The sequence below is a fragment of the Vigna angularis genome, chromosome 2 (genome assembly GCF_016808095.1).
Source record: "Vigna angularis cultivar LongXiaoDou No.4 chromosome 2, ASM1680809v1, whole genome shotgun sequence".
Classification (NCBI taxonomy): domain Eukaryota; kingdom Viridiplantae; phylum Streptophyta; class Magnoliopsida; order Fabales; family Fabaceae; genus Vigna; species Vigna angularis.
In genome coordinates, this window is record NC_068971.1 from 34,868,714 (window position 1) to 34,892,913 (window position 24,200).

Here is a 24,200-nt window from a genome sequence, read left to right on the forward strand (position 1 = left end):
AAATTAAATGAAAAGTTTTTACTTTACACTTGTCGTCACGTGACACTGTCACTATTATTGCATTTTTCACGTAGCAAGATCCTCTTTTAACATATAGTAAAATTTAAAAGAAAAATTACAAACTCACACTAAACATATAAGATAACATATATTATTAATAGAAAAGATCAAATTATGAAATCCAATTGCACAAATGAACATACCACAATCCCAATAATATTAATTGAAAAAAAAGTAATAAAAAGGTTGAGAAAAAAATGACATTGTGAAATGAAAGAAGTTGGGTATCAAAATTCAAACATTAAAAGTGTAAAATTTTATAGCACAAACCTTCAATTTAGGGTAGATTTAGTGACTTATATACCATAACTGTTCACAAACCTAATTTGGCTTATATACTACACTGTTATTACACGTAGTGGTTTTGCGTTTTAACGCAGAAGTGTTAATTTTAAGGAATACAAATTATAACATGATAAATTTAACAAACTTTAAATATTTTATTTCGGTTAACAATTAAATATAGATTTAGTGAATAAATTATTATATTTCATTAAACTTTATTTTCAATTTAATTAATTTATTTAAAATACAAATATGAAAGAATAGAAGTTAAAACAAACACATTCCAAGCAAAGGGAATGATTTCTTTGTCATAAAAAAAATCATAATATTTAAGTCATGTTAAATTTTAATTCTTTTTACCTCAAAACCCAAGTGACCCAGACAAATAATTTGTGTTGAATCACTAATTTATATCATTAGACAAGTAACTGAGAATAAAATGAACTTTTATAAAATCTTAACAATTAAAAAAAAAATTGTCTAATATTTAAAAAAAGGTTTGATTTTACTTTTAATGTCTTCCGCTGTACTCTGGAATGTGTTTTTGTTTATGTTTAACAAAAAAAATTGGAGTGGGAGTCTGTCAGACAACCCTGCGACCATCCCAATTCGTAAGAACGGGAACGATCCTCTACAGTTGGTGATGAGCCTAGTCCGCAAAGAAGACCACCACTACCGTCAATCACGCTCTGATCACAGGGTCATGGCTCATCCACCAGACTTCAGTTCCTGTCTCCTTAGAACTTAAGGATACAGAGGTACGAGCCTATAGAACAGATCCTGTTCAAGTAAGGTCGTGACCAGAGTTGTCAGGTTTTCCTTTATAAATGTGCTTTATTTATAAAAGTCTTTCGATGTGGGACTGCATTAGCTGTTTGCATTGTGAATAGTTCCTGTCCAACTAGTTTCTTTTTGCTTGCATTCTGAAGATGCTTTCGATGAGATTATTTATTTTGATAATGAAAAGTTGAAAGGAAATATGTTGAAAGGTTTGGCCAAGAAAGATTTTAGAGGAAGGAGATGGATTGGCTTTGTGGATTTTTTTTGTTGCATCTCGTGGCAAACGTGGTGTGTTGTCTCTGCTTCTGATCGTGGTGTTGAATAACATCCATTGTTTGCTTTCATTCATTTCTTCAAACATACCATTGATGAAAAACTCATTTTTTCAAATTGGTTGTTGGGGCCATGTGTGGAACAGTGTCTCTGAATACTATAATTATCACGAATGCCGTGTAAAATCATTCAAACCTGAAGAATATATTTGAACATTGACCACTTTAAAGGTAGTTGTGCTGTAATTTCTGATTATCATGCCTTACCAACAATAATATATTGCAGAATAAAGATTCCCTTTATAAAATATTACAAAAATAAGTAACCTGAATTGAGAAAAAAAATTTGGACCATTTCTCGATTTGTGCGTGTCATCCTTGCGCAGGGGCCATGCTAATCTTCTCTGTATCGTTCCAATTTTATCGGATGTCCCCGAAGGGACAAGCAGACATGCAGCCTACACCTTTATAAACACTAAACTTTTAGTGAAACTATACGGTGTGGGACTCTAATGGGAAATAAGTGGAAGGAAACTTAAATATGCAGAGTAACATGATTCACCCAAAAACATAAAGTGGCCGATACCTCGCCAGAGAGAAAAAGCCTTCGAAAAGTTTCCCTTCTTCCTCGTTCCTGTTCTTCTTCTTTCTCATTTCTCCGAAACCAAAAGGGCCACAATGTAGGTTGGGGCGGCCAAGGAAGAGCGCAGGGAGCATTGAATGCTCGGATAGGTAACGCTTAGGCGAGTGAAGGAGAGTAATGGGGGAGGAAGTTCTTTAATATTTGGTGCTTTGAGTATTATAAACATTGCATTTGGTTTGAAAGTTGGATTCTGTAAATTTTGATGCATATGCTCAGTTCCTTTCTATGAAAGGGAAAGGTTAAAAAGGGGTTTTGAATACACGTATGAATCAATTTGGGATTGTTTTCTGGCTGATAGCTTATGCTGTATGGACTAATCTGTCTAGCTTAATAATAGATTGTTAACCATGAACAGATTGCTTGGTCAATGCAATCTTTTTACTCTACATCTCGTGATATATGCAAAATGAAAGTGTATGAGTGTGTCTGTTCTGTCTGATTAATAAAAGAAAATGATGTAATGTCTGTTCTGTCAGTAATTTTAATATCATATTCTATTTACTAAATTATATATTTGTAAATAAAGGAGATTTTTTGTTATAAAAAACGCAAAATTAATTTACTGAAAAAAGTCGTCTACATAAATTATTTTATTTTTATGGATTATTTTAGACACACCTCACTCGAAATACGAAAATATGATTTGACACGTTAACACGTGACCGTGTTGACAACTCATAACTGAGTGATCAGTGATGTGGTGTTCTGGCTGCCGAATCTGCAAATGGATATGATTTCGTAGTTTTTTATACATAAATGGCAACAAAGACGATTTGTAATACGACAACGTGCATTCTTGTCGTCCACAAAATTCCTTCTGTGTGTCAGTGTAACAATATTTAAAATTGTACACAAGAAAACTTCTGTCTTCAAAAATACTTTTTTATTTATATATTTTAACTACTCATCCATATCCGGTTGTTTTAAAATTTATAATATAGTTTCTTTTATTTCAATTTAATTTATAAACAATGCTAAGTTTTCTTCGTATCATCATTAATTAGATCATTCACAGTTTATATATATATATATATATATATATATATATATATATATATATATTAATTAAATTTTAAATATATGATAAATATGAGACCTTTTAATTGAGTTTTTAATAATTTTTTAATTAAATATTTTTATTAATTATGTGATGTGAAAGTTATTTTACTTTGTAATCCTATTTAAATGTCGTAAGATAAATTTTTTTAACAGATCGTGACGAAAATCATCTCTTTTGAATATTCACAATATTTAACCGACTTTTTTATAGTTAGTTAACATTCTAAAATTATAAAATATTAAATTTAAAAAATAAAATTATAAACTATGAAATTTAAAATTTAAAAAATATAAATATATAATATTCTATAATTTTATACTTTTATAATTTTCTAATTTTATATTTTTTTAATTTTTATTTTAAAAATCTTATAAGAACCTAAAAAATAAAATATTAGAGTTAATAAGTATTTTAAAATAATGAGATTAAGTATTTTAATGTTAAAATAATTTAATAATATAAATAGAATTTCTTAAATACGTTTTATTATTTAAAACTCGTTATTTTTTTAGAACTCATTACCTAATTTTCATCTTTTTTCTTTTTAAGATTTATGACTTCTGAAATATCTATTTGATGATAAGGAATTGTTTAGGAGATCACAACAATGAGTTCTTCATGACTGATTTCTTATATGGAATAAGTAAGTTTTTATCCCTTCTTTTTTCTTAATTCTTTGTTTTTGGGGTCGTTTTATGGATAATTAAAACTTGTCTAAGCTATGAGTTAGTAGAAATTAGATGTAGAACTAGTTAGTAATTGGTAGGTTGAGTTTTGTACGGTTTTAAGTTCATTTTAGGGGTTTTAACAAGTGAAAATCTAAACTAGAAGGTTTAAGACGAAAGTTGTTAAAGGGAAAATCGTCTATGTACCCAAAAACTCATGTTTAGAAACAACCTAGGGTGAAAACACAAGACTTAGAGCCCCCAAACATAGAAAACTTAGATAAACACTTAGGTCTTAGGAAATAGAAAAACATCTAGGCTAAAACACCCAGACGCATGGCTAAACGATGTTTTACTTAAAAGCGTCCAAAAGAGATTGAGTTAAATGCTCAATGCTTATAATAACTTAAATAAGTATTCAACCTCTCTAAAAAACAAAATAGGTCGAGATAATGTCTCTGACAAAACATATTAAAAGACTTAATTATTAAAATGTGTAAGAAAACTTAAGCAAGCTAAGTGCTATCTAAAAAGAACAAAAGCTAAATAAGAGTTTACTTGACTAAACGATGTCATGAGCTTAACAAATACCTCATCTTATGATGAAGTATATATTTATGCTTGGTATCCTTAGAGAAAAGCGTTTAATCAAAAAATGCAACCCAACGGTAGAAAATCAAAAAACACTTTGTTGTTCTGAGCAAGCATTAAATAATGTTTAATGTTCAAAATCAACAATAGTGATAAGAAAAGACATATCTGTTGCATGCATAATTTACTCTAATTTTGCAGATAAGCTATACTATACGCATCCATAGTGCTACAGATCAAATATAAAAAAATGAACGTTAGAGACAAAGAAGATATTCACAAAATATTCCTCACTTGTAGCAAAGTCTAAAAAGATTGTATAACCTACTTCAAGCAAAGGACTGAAAAAGCATGTCTGCTCTGACAAAGTTGACTTATGCAACGATTGCTGTAAAAAGAAGAAAGAGAAAGCATAAGTATAAAGACTATAAACTGCAAACTCAGTCTAACAGACATATATCTATGAAGCATTTAAATAAAAGATCTCTCAATAAGAAAATTAAGAGGATAGCAAAAAAGCATAAGAAAAGAAACACTTACAACGAGATATTCATCTTGAAAAGAAGAAGAGAAAGAGCTCAAGAAAAAGAATACATATGAGCTGAAGAAAATAAAAGACAAGAGAAGAGAAAAAGAGAAAGAGATACTCTCAAGATTCATTGTCATATTGCTTACGATTGAAAGAGAGAAGAGATAAACACCTGCAAGTGTTTAGACTGTTTTGTATTATAATCAAATCCTCTTTATGAGAGATATAGTATGAACTACTTATAAGTAATCATTGATTGCAATTCTGAAGAGAATTAAAATACTTACAACTGAACTCTATTTGAGTTGAGGAATCTTAGCAAGGTTATTAAGTATCAGGAGTGGTACGAATACTCAATGGAAATCTCAGTTAAGGGTGTTGAGTATTAGGAGTGGTGCGAATACTCAAAGAAAATCTTGGCGAGATTATTGAGTACTAAAAGTGATGTTAATACTCATTTGTAATCGGGTGAAGATTATAGTAGAACCCTCTGCGGAGGAGACTGAACGTAGCTCAGTTGGAGCGAACTAATATAAAATCTCTTGTGCAATTATCTCTTCTCTTACCTAAACGATACTCTTGTAAAAACTTGTAGTTTTGCTAGGCAAGGCATGTGTTGAGCGACTTGTTTTGAAATTGATGTGAAAGTTTTATTTCTTTTGATTTCTTGTAATTATGAACTATATTATGGATTGAAGTTTTTTTAATGGTAATTATTGAACTCTATGATGCTTTATACATGATGAGACTATGCGATTGAGGTGTGGTTGGACAGGAATTTCTAGGGTGAAATTCTTGGTGGTAGTTTCAAGTAAAGTGATGTATTAATATAGGGACTCAATCTTGAAAGTTATCTTAACACTCTAATAATCGCTCCACCTCAGATATAGAAGGGGATTATGTGGTGAGGAGTAGCAGGAAATCCTAGTCTATGGTCTGTTGTTCTTTGTTCACAGGTGATAGACAAATTAGCCTTGTGTGGTAGCTTGGGGGGTAATTGTTCCACCCCTACAAGTCCAAAAGTCTGTCATAGTCTGACATCAACACATATATTTGGACGGTTGGGTCTAGGTTCATGATAGGTTTAAGATGTTTGTTTAACTTATGGTTTGAAATGTGATGTGTGATAAATCCTAATATTGTATGTTTGTTTCTCTTAACATTAGTTTACCCTTTATGTGTTCTTTGTTTAGTGTTTGTGTATGGTTGTTGTTTTTTATAATGAGGTTGGTGTGAGCAGATGGTGATGACGTCTATGTGAAGCAGACTTTGGGAGGCAATGACGCAAATGCATAGTCCAATAGTTTAATTGGATAGTATAGTCTTTGTTTTAGAAGATTTTTGTAAATAATCCATTTTAATTTCTTTAATGTTGTATATAATATATTAGACTATAGTTATTTTGGGATAACTATATGAAATTTTATATACTCCTTGAGTTTAGCTATTTTATTTTATTAATTATGTGATAGTTCCTTTATAGTGTTTATACTTTTTAAATGAGATGTTACAATTTTTGTATTTTATAATTTTATAATTTTTTACATATATATTTTCTTAACTTTTCGATTTTATATTTTTTAATTTGTAATTTGTAATTTTTATATTTTTTGTTTTAGTTTTTAATTTTATATGTTATAATTTTATCATTTTAATTAAATTTCAAATAATTTCGTTAAATAATGTGAATCTCTTAGAAAAATTATGGGTTAAATATGTCTTTCGTCCCTTAAGTATCACACGATTTTGGGTTTAGTCCCTACTCGAAACTTTGATGGCTTTTAGTCCTTATAGTTTTGAAACTATTACTACTAATCCCTAAAATTGGATGGCGTTAAATTGTCTATGACGTGGCAAACGACAAACCCACGTTTCATGCCACCTCCCGTGCCACGTTTAGTGCTTCTTGAGGATTCAAGGCAAGCCCGAGCTTGAACAGAAGATTCAAAAAACTGAAGCACCAAGCACCCACCATGAATCTTCAACTGCAAAGCGAAATTGAAGCAAACCCCAAAATTTCTCTCACCAGTCCACCCCTCAGGGCGCATAAAGTTTGGTACTTTAAGCTATTTCCACCAGGCAAAAGAGAAAAGTTGACAAAACCAGTTGGTACTTTAAGCTATTTCCAACCAAAAAGTTTGTTTTTTTGTGGATATCCGTGAAGGTTGAAGTTGAAGAGATAACAATAAGAAGAGATAGAAGAGGAGCATGGGGTAATTATCACACCAAATAAAACCCACTGAGAGGAATTGTGAATGAGATGGGGAAGGTTTAACCAAAACGCTTAGAAATACCGTAGACACGTTGCTCGAAGTGGCTCCATCGAAACTTCATATGCATACATGCCCTTTGGGTGCTTGTGTATACCCTTCTTCAGAAAACTGCCAAGGTGCCCGTGGGAAAATTATGTGGGGTGCTCCAATGGCATCCTCATAGCTGAAGCTGAACCACTTTACATGTACAATCTATGGAATCCAACTCATAGAGAAACGTTTCGACTTTCTTTATGGGAAAGGTTTTGGAAATGGCGACGAAGAGGTTTTGTGTTTGAATGTCGTTGACTTTCTATGGTTTGAAGAGAAACTGGTCCATTGATGAAGACAGAAAGAAGCACTAAACGTGGCACGGGAGGTGGCATGAAACGTGGGTTTGCTGTTAAAGACAATTTAACGTCATCCAATTTTAAGGATTAATAGTAATAATTTCAAAACTATAAAGATTAAAAGCCATCAAAGTTTCGAGTAGGGACTAAACCCAAAATCGCGTGAGACATATTTAACCCAAAAATTATCGTCACTATGGTTTCTTATAAAAAATTTATGTAACAACCTTTTAAGCAAGATAATAACTTTCATGTTATATAATTAATAAAAAAAACTAAATACATTGCTTCAATTTAAAAATTTAAAAATTCAAAAAATTTAATAAATCACAAAAATTTAATAATAGTTCAATGAAAAGTTTTTAAATTTATCATATACTGAAAACTTAATATATATATATATATATATATATATATATATATATATATATATATATATATATATATATATATTAAGAAAAATACATGGGACAAATTTGCATTCAATTTTTTAAATAATAATTAAATTTAAAAGAAATGTTGAATTAGAAAAGATCAGTTACTTATTAGTTAAAATTTATAAATTGTTACTTAATAAAAGGTAAGCATAGAAATATAAAAATATGTATACAACAAAATGAGAAATCCAATATAGTTTTGGTAACCACGTCTTTGCAAATTATCTTCACAATAAAATAATTACATAAATTGAATACAACTTAATAAAATTATCTGTGAATTATTTGGTTTTTGATTTATTTTATATTTGATTTATTTTTTCGTTTGACAAAGTAAACAAATACAAAATTATCTTTAACTATTTTAATAAATTCAATTCAAGTTTTTAAAGTTCGGCATTTAGACTTATATAGGTTCATCACAATAAAAATCTATATTTTAATACGGTTTCTTATACAATAATAATTTTAGTTATTATTATTTATTAGTATTATTATTATTTTATATTAATAAAAACACATATGTTATGTGTATTATTTTTTAATGATAACAAAAATAATAAAATTATTATTATTATAATTATAAAAAGAAATATAAATAAATTTTTATAAATTTATTGCAAATAGTTTTTATTTAATTGAAATTAGTTTAAGAAAAATAAATAAATTTAAAAAACAGTAAAATAAGAAAAAAATAAATTTTAAAAATTACTGAACAAATGCATAAGAACAAAATTGAATAAAAAATATATACCAAACTGAGAAATTACCTTTATATATTAATATAGATATCAATTACTCAATTTTAACTTGTAAAATTTATATTTTATAGGAATTGTCATGAATTCTTTAATAAAAAAACTTCACTATTATTATTGATTTAACTGTTTTTTCTTTATTTTAATGTCTTCTTTATTAAAAAGAAAAAAAATATCTTTATTTGATTTTTATTTTAGTTTTAGTTCAAATTTATTAAAAAATTGCAAAGTTATTCTAATAAAAAGGATTCAGTTGACAAATAAGGTAAACAAGTTTAAAATTATAGTTTTCTTTCAAGTTAGCTAAAATTACTCATTTAAATAAATAAACAAACCATTCGAAACAACTAATTCTATAAAGAGAATCTAATAATACCTACCTAGTTTCCTTTGGCACAGGAACTACTTAAGATAAGATTGCTGACCATGTCCACCATAAATAAATGTTTGAGTTTAATTGTCAACTAAAGATTATTAAAATAGTTATTATAAAAAATTAAATAAAGTAAAATTAATATAACAAATAGGAGCATATTTTATTTTAATATAATAAGAAAACAATTATAATATTAGTAAAAATAATTTCATTCATTATTTTTTGTATAATACTTTTAATGGTCAAAAAATGACTGAATATGTGTTTAGTTTGAGTTTTAAGAATTCATATGAACTTATTAAAAGAAAAATTAATATTCATATATAATTAACATCTAAATTTATTATTTCTTTTTTATAAATTTAAGATTTTTAGTATTTTTGTCAATCTTAATTATACATTAACATTAATATTTTAATAAATACATTTATAAAAAAATTATAAATATAAAAATATTAAAAGCACAAATAAAGTCAACATAATTAAAATGTATGTATTAATTCTGTAATTTATTTTATTTTACTAAAAATAAATTTTATTAATATTTATTATACTCAAACGATTATTTAAAAAATCCATTCAGATATTATTTTTTTTGTAAATATCAATAGGTTGTAATTGACTTACTTTATAGAATTAAATTTTACCCAATTTCTTTCTATATATTTTTAATTATATGTCTTAACTTTAAATACAAAATCACTGTTTAGTAAGAAAACACTTACATTTCATACTCCCTATATTATTTATTAAGCTGTAAATTGATATATATATATATATATATATATATATATATATATATATATATATATATATATATATATATATAATTTTGATGAATTTTTTTAAAGAATAATAAATTTATTATTCACTTCTATTTCTCATTCTCTTGTTTATTCAAATCTCACTGTAAATATTTTTAAATTATAAATTGTTATCTCAATAATTGTGTAGTTATCTAAAATGAAAAGAGCTGGAGATAAATTCAGAGGACAAACATTTATGAATGCAGTGTTTTAATTTAATAAATAATACATTATAGATTAGATACCCTACGCAGTCGCATTCATCATACAATATTCTTATATCATAATATTAAAAGTGAGTTTGGCACGCAAGGGTTGCTACTCTTTCGTTTCTCTTCAGTCTTCTATCTTTCTCTCTGTAGAAGCAAAAGGGTGGTTTTATTCAGGGCAAAAAAATTGTGGGGTTCATCAAAGTTTTCTCCTTTCTGCAAAATAAATTTGACCCAAAGTGGTATCAATACCTGATAATACTTACACTTTTGGATAATGATCGTGAGGGATGAAAATTCTAGTGTTGGTTTGGGAGGAGGAGGAAAATGGTTTAGGGGTTTTGGAAGCTTGATTAGAAGGAAACAAGTTGATTCTGTTCACGCCAGGAGACATGGTCAATTGGCTAGGAAGTTATCTGCCGTTGATCTCGTTGGAATTGGTAACTACTGTTGAATACCGTGATATGGTAGAAGGAAGAAAGAAAATTAGACGAATGGTTGTGATTGATAAATTCAGTAAAAGGACATTCGGAGAATATGATGTTATAGTGTGTGTTTCTGTCTGCTATGACTTAGGAACGAGTGGTTTTGCTTTCATCTTTATTTCTTTTTGCTTTTCTTTTCAAAGTTAATGTAACAAGCCATTTTGAAAACTCAATTTCCGCTTCATAGTGATTTTCATTTGGATTTGCTATAACCTTACTGAACTTTGGTGAATAAACCATTAATTTAGTTTTCATACTGTCCTCTCTCTTAAATAGTGTCTGTGTCTAAAGTATTTATGTACTACTTGAAGTATTGAATATCTGTCACGTTAATCCTTAAGTTCATGTATTTCTCTAAATTACAGCAAATCAATTTGAAGAGTTTTAAAGTATTTGGAGGACTACTTTGCACGATTTCAAATACTTCTAGGACTGCTTGAATAGTTTTTTCTTCTTCTTTTTATGTCGAGGACCATTTGGTAGAGAGAGTTACAGTTTAAGGAGAAAATTGATCATTTACTTTATTTTTTGTATTTATCAAGAAACTTTGTGGCCTAGTTATGATGATATGTGCAGTTGTTACTTTTAATTTATGTTTTCTCTGGTGTATGCTTGCTTTAGATTCTTTATAGCAGACCAAACATTTACGTTGCTAAAGGTAGCTTATCATTATTTAAAACCAGGGGTTGGAGCTACCATTGGAGCTGGAGTGTATATTCTCATTGGAACAGTTGCCAGAGAGCAAGCAGGACCAGCACTTGTGATATCACTTCTCATTGCAGGAATAGCTGCTGGACTGTCAGCCTTTTGCTATGCAGAGCTTGCATGTAGGTGCCCATCTGCAGGCAGTGCTTATCATTATACATACATATGCATTGGAGAAGGGTAAGTTACAGCTTTGCTCATTTTGGAACAAAAGTTTAGGTATAATGGTTAGTGGAACTACTCACGTGTGCTGAAGAAATATTTAGTGAAGTTATCAATATTAACACTTTAATAGAACTATGTAGTGCTCTTCTGCTGCCAACATTAGGTTTAATGGTTAAACAATCTACTCATGTGTGCTGAAAACATATTTTGTGAATTTATCAACTGATACTGTGAATGATTATGCTTTGTTTACTTACTTTTCATTATTGTTAGTGAATTAATGATTTAAACATTGCTATTGATCTCAGGGTGGCTTGGTTGGTCGGCTGGTCTCTGATTCTAGAATATACAATTGGTGCTTCTGCGGTTGCTCGCGGAATAACACCAAATCTGGTGTGTTATACTGTTTTCCCATTTTTTAAACTCTGAACTTTGTTTCTTTTTATGTTCATGGCATCATTGTAATTAGGAATGTACTAAAGATGCAGTTGAAAACGTACAAGCCTTAGGTATGTGGAATCACAAATCGGTTAACATGGTTATCCTGTTTCGTGAATGTATCTTAACACTTGGTGTACTTGATTACAAACTTATTTTGTTATCTGCTTGGAGTTTTCACCCATGATCTTAGCAAAAAGGTAGAAGGGGAAATTCTGAGGAAGAACAAACATGGTGCTACCACGTTAAGTGTTTGTGTTATACGTTCTTTAATCTTTATGAAGACTACAGTGAATAATGAAATGAAATCCGGTGACCTTTTGTCAAATGATGTGGTGGTCATATTAAGATTTTATGTTGTTGAGGGAATTCCAAGCGCAGCTTATATCATCAATTCTTCCACAAAACTTCTCACTGGATAGCAACAGTGGAGAAAACATGGTTCTATCATTTATTCATTCAGGAATTTTATTTTAACAGTGAGAACCTGTACTAGGGGGATGCTGAGGTTTAAAGTTTGAACCCAGATCAACTTAGTTAACTGTGATGCTATGTTAGAGAACTAAATACCTCTAAGGATAGGCTATATGGAGGCAGTGATTTAGTGGTTAAAATCAAAGGTTGCACATATGAGATCTCTTTCTTTATTCATTTTATTGTTCTCATCTTTCTTCATTTTTGTATTTTGACCTGCTTGCAATCACACCCAGCTATGCTTCTTTGTCATTGTTTTGAAGAATTGGCTCAGGAAAAATCTTATATAAAAGGTTCCTAGATCGTCAAACATGTATTAGACTATCCTTGTTTATATGTAGTAGACCATCTAAGTAGACGATATGAGTAGACCATTTTGTTAGACTATCTAGTCTCATAGTGTCTATTGAATCTTGGATAGCCTGGTAGGATAGTCTGATGAGACTGTTTAATGTCTATTCAGTTTTGTTTTGAGAATCTTTATTCACGTGTCTTCCTCATGAGTATAGGCGTGTCTCATGTGTATCAGTTATTAGAACTGTATTTGCTCTATATATAGAACCTTGTGGCTTCAGTAGGAAACTAACATTTGAGTTGTTTTCATTGAGGAGTTTGTTGAGAGAGAAACCTCTAGTTTGAGTTGTTTTCATCGAGCAAGAGTTTGTTGAGAGAGAAACCTCTAATTTATAATCTCTAAGATATAGTGAATTCTTCTGTGGACTTAGATTGAAGTTTGTTAATACTCCAGTCGTACCACGTTAGTTTTTGTGTGATTCTTGTTCTTCCTCTGTTTTTTCAGCAATGGCAGTTCCATTTCTGTTTTTTCTGATTGTTTGTGGTAGACATTTGAGTGCGTGACCTATTCCACACAATTGTTATCGATAAAAAATATGCTATGGTAGCTTCCGATACCATAACCATTTTTTTCCCTAGGAATACTCCTTTTCTTTTTCTAATTGGTGACATATTTACTGTATCCAACATGTGCAACATACTTCACATTTTTTTTTGTATTAATTCTGTCATTGCCTATTTTAGGCCTTGTTTTTTGGTGGAGAGGAAAACCTACCTTTATTTTTGGCTCGACACACGTTACCAGGTCTTGGAATTGTAGTTGATCCATGTGCAGCTGCATTAATTCTTATTGTTACCGTACTCCTGTGTCTTGGAATCAAGGAGGTATGGATTTCTGTATAAACTAAATACACAAACAGCAGTTTTCGATTTTTTTTCACTTACCTATTTTGTATAACATTAATGTTTCAGAGTTCAATGGCACAATCTATTGTAACAACAGTAAATGTTGGTGTCATGCTTTTCATCATTTTAGTCGGTGGATATCTAGGTTTCAAGTCTGGATGGGTTGGATATGAACTCTCCAACGGGTAATGGGTTTGTTTGTTTCTGCATTCTTCAGCTCATGGTCTATATAGCAAACCTCTTATGATATCACTGAAATTTCTCTTTCATCTCAGGTATTTTCCGTATGGAGTGAACGGGATGTTTGCTGGGTCTGCAATAGTTTTCTTTTCATACATTGGTTTTGATTCCGTGAGTAGCACAGCTGAGGAGGTAAGAATTCACTTGGGGAACTAACCTTTTAAAGTCACGTTTTGTTTGTGTTGGTGGAACCTAAATGCAAGGCACATCAAACTAGCACACATGCATTGTTCTTTGTTGAAGAACTCATAGAATTTTTTGAATGAAAACCTGACTTTTACTGTAAAACCTATGCACTATAATCAGTTTTAGGATCTGGAGTATTTCTTTAAAGCCGTCAGATTCTACTAAAACTGTGGTAATTGGCATTCCTTTCTTATTTATGAATGGGTAATTGTTGGTCTCTATAAGAAACAAAAAAATGGAAATAAAGTATTTGTACAAGATCTATAACTAGTTATTTTCATGTGTTATGGCTGGGTATATCAATATTTTTTTTGACTGGTAGTTTGAGTATCTCAAACGCATCATGGCCTTTGGATTTTGGTATTGTGATTAACAATATTCACTTGAAGATTATTATGTCAATGAATTTTGTTATGTTGTCTTGCAGGTGAAAAATCCACAACGAGACCTGCCAATTGGCATATCGACTGCCTTAACTATATGTTGCCTTCTGTATATGCTTGTAGCTGCAGTTATTGTTGGTTTAGTACCATATTATGACTTGAACCCTGATACCCCAATCTCTTCAGCATTTTCTAGTTATGGGATGGAATGGGCAGTGTAAGGTTTGCTGAGGCACACTATTTGCTTGTTAGAGTACATGTCTCATGAATATTATGCTTCAAGCTTCCTTTTACCTCTAACAGGTATATAATAACAACCGGAGCTGTTACTGCTCTTTTTTCCAGTCTGCTGGGTTCTGTTCTTCCTCAGGTACATAAACAAGTGCTCAAGATTTAATTTATTCTTTTAGCATCTCTCTTGATCATTTTCCTTTGTTATGATTGTTAGATTTTGATTTTGATTTTTCACGACCTCTAAAGTTAATTTTCAACTTTATTTAAGCCCTAATTTGTTACTCAATTATTGTGTTGTCATTATGCACATCCTGCATATTTTGATCAAATAAGAGATGAAATGCTGCAACGGGAAGTCGGGAACTGAGATTCTTGGTACACTTGCAAAATCATGGTTCAGTTTAAATGCCTTTCATCTACATTTCTAGTAGTTTAAACGTGCCTTTCTGTCTCTTTTGAGTTGTTTCTTAGATTTAGTCTTTGGTACAAATTGCATTACTTTTATGTATAGTTTTTTCTGCTTTTACAAGTGTCAGCATGTATAGCAACTAATAGAGGTATCTTTTAATTGAGTTTTGAATATCGTATACTGTTAGGAAGTTACGTGTATATGAGAGGAGAAAGAGAAATAATTAGAAGTTAGTTAGCCTAACTACAATAACAGTTAGGAAAGGCGGGATGGGTAGTATAAAAGAGTGAATAATTGAAATAGAGAGGGAGGTTGTTGTGTGAGTGGTACAGGAAGCGTGATTCCTGTAGGGGGAGGTTAAGCTCTCTAGCTGTATCCAGATCTTGTATTCGTGTTTGTGGATAATTCAACGAGAGTTATACAGAAGTTTCTGGTGTTTAGTGTGCGTTTACCTTAGGTTCTGGAATTAGTAACCTAACATTTGGTCCGACCTGCCGGATTCGAGAGAGGGGTTGACGGAGATGGAGAACAAAACGGAGGGAAGGTTGGAGAACCTTGAAATTACGGTAGAAGGGATTAAGGCGGAAACCGCTGCGATACGACGGGACATGCAGCAGATGATGCGGATCATGGGAGGAGGAGCGAACAATCAAGATGGAAGGTCTGACAGAAGCAGTAATTCAGTGAACGATAATCAAGAAAGACGTGATCAAAGTAGCTTCCAACAGAATTGGCGGAAACGGGTGGACCTACCGGCGTTTGAGGGAATGGAACCGCACAGTTGGATTAGTCGGGCAGAACGTTTCTTCGACATCTAGAAGGTAGCGGAGGAGGACAAGGTGGAACTTGCCTACATTAGCATGGAAGGTAGTGCAAGTTATTGGTTTAAGGTCTGGAAAGATAAGGCAACCGATCGTTCGTGGACTGGTTTGAAGTCGGCATTGTTGAATCGGTTTGGAGGAGGTTTCAGAGGAACCGTATTCGAACAGATGGCGACGCTACGACAGGAGGGAACGGTAGAAGAATACGTCAAAAATTTTGAAATCTTGCTGGGCCAAACCCATGGATTGGCGGAAGAGTTAGTATTGGGGTTTTTTCTCGCGGGTTTACGAGAGGACGTTAAGGGACAGGTTCGTATTCAAGACCCCCAAGAATTCATGGTGGCGGTGAGAATTGCGCGGGACGTGGAGGATGCCCTGTTCAAAGCGCGGGGAGGGTTGTGGACTGGCTTTAGGCCGAACACCACGAGTACGCGGGTTTCGTCGGCGGTCGTTCGAGGAGATGTCGATCGGTCATCGGTGAATCGACCGGGGGGGATGGCGAACAGTGGCGCGAACAGACGAGAAGGAGGGACGACAAGTGGTAGTGTAAGGGGAAGTACCGTCGGAGGTGGTGATAACAGAGCGCGAGCGGTGCGCAACTTACCTTACCCCGAATATCTGAAGAGGAGGGAAGAAGGACGCTGTTTCCGATGTGGGGGTCCTTTTGCGCCGGGCCATCGTTGTGCCGAAGGGAGTTTGAGAGTGTTGTTGCTGGCGGAGGATGAGGAGGACGGCGGCGATGAGGAAACCGACCAAGAAGTCAAACCGATGGAATTATCCGCATGCTCAGCGGGGGGTTTAACTCAACCTCGAACAATGAAGGTGAAGGGGAAGATCGAAAACCGAGAGGTGTTGGTCCTCATTGATAGCGGGGCCAGTCACAATTTTATTAATCGGAGGTTGGCGGAGGAGTTGGAACTAACTATTTCAGATACGGCCCCGTATACTGTAAGTCTAGGGGATGGACAGAGAAAGATAACAAGGGGTTGCTGTGAGAGAGTCGTCGTTGTTCTGGGGGAGGCGGAGATTGAAGAGAAGTTCCATCTCTTTGAGTTAGGCGGAGTCGATGCTATATTGGGGGTGGAGTGGTTAGAAAAATTGGGTGAAGTAGTGTTAAATTGGAGGGCAATGACCATGGGGTATTGCACGGGGGGTAAAAGGGTGGTGATACACGGAGATCCTGCTCTAACCCAACAGCTGGTGGAGCCACAAGCTTTGTTGAAAATGACAGATGCTGAGTCATGGCTGATTATTTGGGAGTTGGGCCGAGTGGAGAATGAGCTGGACCGGGAAGAAGAGGTGGATTTGACAGAAGCACAGAGGGCAGAGATGGGGACGCTTCTGCAGAAGCACTACCGTGTTTTTCGAGAAGTGCAGGGGTTACCACCGACTCGAGACTTGGTGCACCGGATACCATTAAAAGAAGGAGAAAACCCAGTGAACGTCCGCCCCTATCGTTACCCACATCTGTTAAAAGGCGAAATCGAGAGGCAAGTGGCTGACATGTTGCGAGCGGGAATAATACGACCCAGTTCGAGTCCATATTCCAGTCCGGTGATACTGGTACAGAAGAAAGATAAAAGCTGGCGTTTTTGCGTGGACTATCGAGCGTTAAACCGAGCGACGATTCCAAACAAATTTCCCATCCCGGTCATCGAAGAGCTCCTGGACGAATTGAGAGGGGCTGCTTATTTTTCGAAGATCGACCTTGAAAGCGGCTATCACCAGGTCAGAATGGGGGAAGAGGACATACACAAGACGACATTTAGGACTCACTAGGGCCACTACGAGTTCCTCGTGATGCCCTTCGGTCTCACGAATGCACCGTCAACATTCCAGAATGCGATGAATGAACTGTTACAAAGGTACTTACGAAAATTTGTATTGGTCTTCTTCGATGATATTTTAGTTTACAGTGCCAGCTGGGAGGAGCACCTGGGACATGTAAATCTGGTGTTGGAAGTATTAGAAGGAAGTGACTGGATAGCTAACAAAAGGAAATGTGAGTTTGGGAAAAAGAAAATAGCGTACTTGGGGCATCAAATTTCAGAAGCAGGAGTTGAAATGGATGGGGACAAAGTCAAGGCCGTGGTAGAATGGAAAGAACCGAAGACTCTGAAAGCATTAAGGGGATTCCTGGGTTTAACGGGGTATTACAGGAGATTTGTGAGGGGATATGGAAAAATAGCTAAGCCTTTGACTGAGTTGTTGAAGAAAGGCAAATTTTTATGGTCAGAGCAAGCCAGTCACGCCATGGAAGAACTGAAGAAGGCGGTCACTACAGCACCAGTTTTAACTTTGCCTGATTTTAATCAGGAGTTCCACGTTGAATGCGATGCCTCCGGAGGGGGAATAGGAGCTGTACTCACCCAAAGCAAGAAACCCCTTGCGTTTTTTACAAAGCACTGTCCGAGACTTCCATGAACAAATCTGTATACGAAAAAGAGTTAATGGCGTTGGTGTTGGCCATCCAACATTGGAGACCTTATCTACTAGGGAGGAAGTTTGTGGTGCATACTGATCAACGCAGTTTAAAGTATCTATTGGAGCAAAGGATTACTACATATAGCCAACAAAACTGGATAGCCAAGTTGATGGGCTATGATTTCGAAATCATGTATAAGAAGGGGAGTTCCAATACGGTGGCTGATGCTTTATCAAGGAAGGAAGCAGGAGAAATGGAGGAGGCAGAGTTACGAGTGATGTCCAGATCCTACTGGCAGGATTTTCAGGAGGTATTAAAGGAGGTGGAAAGAGATGAGACGTTGAAAAAGATAATAGCTGACATTCAGAGGGATCCCGAATGCCATGCGGCGTATACTCTAGAGAATGACCGCCTGCACTACAAGGGGAGACTTGTAATATCCAAAACATCTACCTGGATTCCCAAACTATTGGCTGAGTTTCACGTAACGAATACCGGGGGACATTCTGGGGTATTTAGAACATATAGGAGGATAGCCCAGTCGCTTTATTGGAAGGGTATGAAGAAAGCTGTCACCGATTTTGTGGCTGGATGCGTGATTTGTCAGCAGCACAAGTATATGGCAGCTTCTCCCCAAGGGTTGTTGCAACCTCTACCGATACCGCAAGCAGTATGGGAGGAGATCACCATGGATTTTATTGTAAAGCTACCTAAATCACAAGGTTATGATGCTATATTGGTTGTGGTGGATAGGCTGAGCAAATACGCACACTTTATGGCACTTAGACATCCTTATTCGGCTAAAATGGTGGCAGAGGTGTTTATCCGAGAGGTTGTCAAGCTACATGGGATCCCAGTCTCAATTGTGAGTGATCGAGATCCTTTGTTCTTGAGTACGTTTTGGAGGGAGCTTTTTCGAATGCAGGGGACACAGCTCAATATGAGTACTGCTTACCACCCGGCCACGGATGGACAGACCGAGGTAATTAATCGGATTTTGGAGGGATATCTGAGATGTTTTTGCTCAGAGCAGCCCAAGAACTGGCATGCAGTGTTACCGTGGGCTGAGTACTGGTACAACACCAGCTACCAGGGAGCTGCGAGATGCACGCCGTTTGAAACGGTCTATGGAAGAGCTCCTCCATCCTTGAACAGATTTGTACCGGGGGAATCAGTGGTAGAGGCAGTCGCACAAGACCTCATGACAAGGGACGAGGCTTTGAGGCAACTGAAATTTCACCTAAGTCGTGCTCAAGATTTAATGGTGAATCAAGCGAATAAGAAGAGAAGAGATGTGGACATTAAAGTGGGGGATTGGGTCTATCTTAAAATTAGACCCCATAAGCAAGCATCTATACCAGTTCGTTTACATCCTAAACTGGCAGCTCGATACTTTGGCCCTTTCCAGGTGCTACAGCAGGTGGGCCCAGTGGCATTCCGACTACAGCTGCTAGAAAATGCACGTATACATGCAGTCTTTCATGTGTCACAACTCAAGAAAGCGGTGGGACCAAAGAAGGTTGAGAAGGGTCTACCAACTGAGCTACAAACAGAGGGGCCTACATATTGGCCAGTGAGAGTGTTGGGGACGAGGCAACGACAACAAGGGAATGAGAAAATACAACAGATCCTGATTCAGTGGCAGGAGGGTGGCAGCGAAGGCGCTACGTGGGAAGACGTGTTGACTATCCAGGATCAGTATCCTGATTTTAATTTCAACCTTGAGGACAAGGTTGCTGAAGAAGGGGAGGGTAATGTTAGGAAGTTACGTGTATATGAGAGGAGAAAGAGAAATAATTAGAAGTTAGTTAGCCTAACTGCAATAACAGTTAGGAAAGGCGGGATGGGTAGTATAAAAGAGTGAATAATTGAAATAGAGAGGGAGGTTGTTGTGTGAGTGGTACAGGAAGCGTGATTCCTGTAGGGGGAGGTTAAGCTCTCTAGCTGTATCCAGATCTTGTATTCGTGTTTGTGGATAATTCAACGAGAGTTATACAGAAGTTTCTGGTGTTTAGTGTGCGTTTACCTTAGGTTCTGGAATTAGTAACCTAACATATACTATATAAATATGTTTATGAATTAGATATGCTACACATATAATAGTTATTATAAATTGTCTCTTGCTCATATTAAATATATCTTATTTTTTCTCAGCCACGTGTCTTTATGGCCATGGCTAGGGATGGTTTATTGCCTACTTTCTTCTCAGACATCCATAAAGGCACACAGGTTCCTTTGAAAAGTACCATTGTCACTGGTGTTTTTGCTGCTACTCTTGCATTCTTTATGGATGTTTCCCAGTTAGCAGGAATGGTGAGTTAAGTATTAAAGTATTCACACAAATTAGAGACAAATCTTTCTTAGAAAATTGTAAACATAAATTGTCTGATATATTCATTGCTTTGAAATGCAGGTTAGCGTGGGAACACTGCTTGCATTTACCACAGTTGCAGTTTCAGTTTTGATAATTAGATATGTTCCACCTGATGAAGTACCCATTCCGTCTTCACTTCTATCATCTGTTGATCAATTATTGGGACATTCTGGTGGTCATATTGGGGTAGATAGGGACATAAGTCCTGTAGATCCTGCTAGTTATTATGAGGATAGCCATCTACATGACAAGTCAGAGGCTCTACTTGAACATCCTTTAATAATAAAAGAAGTTACCAAAGGTAATTGTTGTTTGAATCTTGTACCTTTTTTTCGAATGTTTTTGAGAGAAAATTCAGTTTGTAGATAAGTTCTTTTGCATATATATAGAACACAACCTTTACCAGTTTATGATTTCTGTAAAATGGGATTGGCTATGTAGATTAGTTTGGCTGACTAGAACATTGACAAAAATAATCTAGCAATACTCCTAAATCATTTGATTTGATGCAATTCTTGTTTGTAACTGTGGATTACCCAAGTTGATGGGCATCTGCTAATAGTCTCCAAAAGAGTAACTTGAAAGGTCAATGAACAGCCTAATACTCACATTGTAATTGTAGAATTTTTTTTTTCTTTTGTATCTGCTCTCTTTTTTAAGCACTTCAATTCTAAAATCTTCAATCTGTATGTCAGAGACAGGCAAAACTTCACTTTAATTCCTTAGATACTTTTAGTATTATTTTCCTATCAAAATTAGTTTCATCTTACTAATCAGTGTGATGAAGGTGACTTTAAAGATTGATTACTGAAGTGAAAATCTAATTCTGATTGGAAAACAGCACCAGAAACACTCCAAAAGCAGCACCTAAGTTCTGTTCAGTTTCAGTTTTAGTAATAAATATTCTTTGTATCACCTTTGCCTCCATTTTCTATTGATAGGCCTAAGTAAATTAACAAACTTAGGTTTCTGAGTTTATTTTACAGATGAACAGAATGAGAAATCTAGGCGAAAACTTGCTGCATGGACCATAGCCTTTCTATGTATAGGGATTCTAATTGTTACCAGTGCTGCTTCAGCTGACTGGTCTCCCAGGTCTGTCAACTTTGGCAATCCTCACTGGTGTTGAAGTTATACTGCAGATAGTATTTGTTTATAGGAATGCTTTTCTACTGAGTACTGTATATACGTTTTTGCAAAAAAAGAAAAACATTTGAGTTAACAATTTGATTGATGACTTCAAATTCATGACTTGTGCTTTATGATCACTCCTGTTCACTTTTGGTGATACATATGCAGGATTTTGCAGATAACGGTTTGTGGAATGGGTGTTGTTGTTCTTTTGTGCAGTGTAATTGTACTGGCCTGCATAAAGCAAGATGATAGAAGCCACAACTTTGGACACTCAGGAGGTATGTGTGTAGTATATATACAAGTCTAACCATCCAAACCTACCAAACTTTGATGAATTGGTCAAAACTCAATACAAGGGGTTTGGATGAAATCTGACACAATGGTTTTGATAACTTGTATTTTCAGGTTTTGCTTGCCCCTGTGTTCCATTCTTGCCTAGTGCATGTATTCTTATAAACACCTACTTACTAATTGATCTGGGGTGAGAAAGCTCTTCACAATCATGCTTCTTGTTTTGTTGTATGCATGACACCAATACCACCATCTAACCGTTCATGTGTTTTCATTTCAGAGTTGATACATGGCTACGAGTCTCTGTATGGTTGTTAATAGGAGTACTCATATACTTGTTCTATGGCCGCACTCATAGCTCACTTTTACATGCAATCTATGTTCCCTCAGCGTATGCTGATGAAATCCATCGTTCTCAAGCAATTCATATTGCTTAGTATTTGCAGTGCAGGTGCCCAGTTACCACATTCCATGACCAATTTGTTACATTATTCTGATCTTAAATTGCATGGCTTACACCAATTTGTAAATATCATAGTCTAAAATCCACACTGTTTGCACTATCAGAAGGATGATGATTGCTATGATTATTGAATTGTTTATTTAAACAAGTGATCTCATTTCACGAAGTAAGGAACTAGGTACCCAGAAGTGCCTTTTCCATTTCCTTTTGCAGTTTTACATGTTCTGAAAACCTTTTTGATTTGGACTTGTTCTTGATTCGAGAAAAAGATTGCTCAATTAACTGGTTTGAGCTGTTACATTTTATTTACAGTTAAAATTTGAAAATTCTAAAACTCAATTTCATATTTCAGATATATTTTTATGTCTTCTCTATTTTGCATATTTCACATTCTATACTCTATTAAAATCTCAAGAAGCTTGTTTTACCTTACCACATGTCCACGTGAGAATGATTATTAGAAATATACATGTATTAAGAATCATTCTCTCAATTGATAAAAATCAAGATTAAGAAACAACATTTTATAAAATTTTCTTTCTTTAATTTTTCATCCAAAGGTTCTGACATTCATTTAATGAAGTTTTCCACTTAAGCCTTAAATCATGCTTTATTACTATCGTGATTTCAATCTTTACCTCAAGGCCATTTTTGTGTAACATCGTGATAAGCGGATTTCTCACTATTGTACCAAGAAACTACTTTTAAATGAAATATTTTATTTTAACCTTATAAAAGAAAATAAAATAAATGACAACTGTTTTTTTCTTGACGTTAATAATTATCTTCAAGTCAAAATATCCTCAAGATATTTCCTTCATTATTTCTAAAAGGTTATACAAAATGCATTTGAAGTAAATGTATCAAGTTATGATACTTTATTATTACATTTAGTTTGAATAAATATAACTTTTAACTTAATTGTAAGTAATTGATCAAATATTTAATAAAAGAAAGGTTATAAGTTCGATTTTAAATGAAATAATTATTTAGAAAGAAATTGTTGCCCATTCTATAATTATCCCAAAATTTATTGATTATAATTTTATGTCGAAATTAAAAAAAGAATTGTTTTTTCGGTGTAACATTGAGTTTCAAGATAGTCAATATATAAGAAGATTTAATTTTATTTGTTATAAAATTTTAAAAGTTAAAAGTAATATCTTAGGCTATGTTTACTTAGATGGTGGATTTGAGAGAGGGGTGAATGAATTTGAAGAAATTTGAGAATGAGTTGATTATTATTTTTTTTAGAGATTTGAAGATAAAGAAAAGTGAAATTAGAAGTAAAATTTCTGATATAAAATATGGTTACAGAATATAAAAACGGTTAAATTTAGCTAAATGATATTAAATTATGTAATATGAAAATAAATAAAAAATAATGAAGGAAAGTTACACTTTAATTATTTATAATATTAAAATATAAAATATTTTGTCAACATAAAGAAAACAGTGTTCCTTTTTGTAGTAATTGTGCTTTGTTATATGGTAATTGATGATCTTTATGATTAAGTTTAGGCATTATTGAAGCTTGTAGGTGTTGAATGTTCTCCATATGGTCTGTGCTTGAGGAAAGAGACCATCCGTTTCCTACGGTTTTGAATCAACGAAGACCTATCTACATTACTGTGCATACTATCAAAAACTCCTTTTTCATTCCTCCTCTATATTATATGTTCAACGCTTGGAAGCGAGTA

The 24,200-nt window shown here is 33.9% G+C and overlaps 1 protein-coding gene, 1 long non-coding RNA gene and 2 other non-coding genes across 5 annotated transcripts; 1 reads left to right on the forward strand and 3 right to left on the reverse strand.

Moving 5' to 3' along the window:
- Window positions 1-922: 922 nt before the first annotated feature.
- Window positions 923-1,143, reverse strand: LOC128195661 (small nucleolar RNA U3). The gene has a single exon (XR_008247458.1). It is a non-coding gene; the product is annotated as a small nucleolar RNA U3 (small nucleolar RNA).
- On the reverse strand, window positions 923-2,464 carry LOC108328710 (uncharacterized). The gene is made up of 2 exons (XR_001832134.2): window positions 1,984-2,464; window positions 923-1,861 (listed from the first exon to the last, which is right to left on the reverse strand). It is a non-coding gene; the product is annotated as an uncharacterized LOC108328710 (long non-coding RNA).
- Window positions 1,738-1,840, reverse strand: LOC128195669 (U6 spliceosomal RNA). Its single transcript, XR_008247466.1, has one exon. It is a non-coding gene; the product is annotated as a U6 spliceosomal RNA (small nuclear RNA).
- Window positions 2,465-10,151: 7,687 nt separating the features above from the next.
- On the forward strand, window positions 10,152-22,712 carry LOC108329053 (cationic amino acid transporter 4, vacuolar). Of its 2 annotated transcripts, none has more exons than XM_052872823.1 (14): window positions 10,152-10,513; window positions 11,242-11,443; window positions 11,737-11,821; window positions 13,379-13,519; window positions 13,607-13,725; window positions 13,816-13,912; window positions 14,394-14,566; window positions 14,653-14,719; window positions 20,393-20,551; window positions 20,652-20,913; window positions 21,599-21,707; window positions 21,963-22,024; window positions 22,152-22,227; window positions 22,318-22,712. In XM_052872823.1, the coding sequence occupies exons 1-14, from the start codon at window positions 10,351-10,353 to the stop codon at window positions 22,472-22,474; spliced, it is 1,872 nt and encodes a 623-aa protein (XP_052728783.1). In that variant the 5' UTR covers window positions 10,152-10,350; the 3' UTR covers window positions 22,475-22,712. The 2 variants fall into 2 exon arrangements, with proteins under 2 accessions (XP_052728783.1, XP_017418529.2); XM_017563040.2 differs by having other exon boundaries at window positions 10,154-10,513; window positions 21,912-22,024.
- Window positions 22,713-24,200: the final 1,488 nt, after the last annotated feature.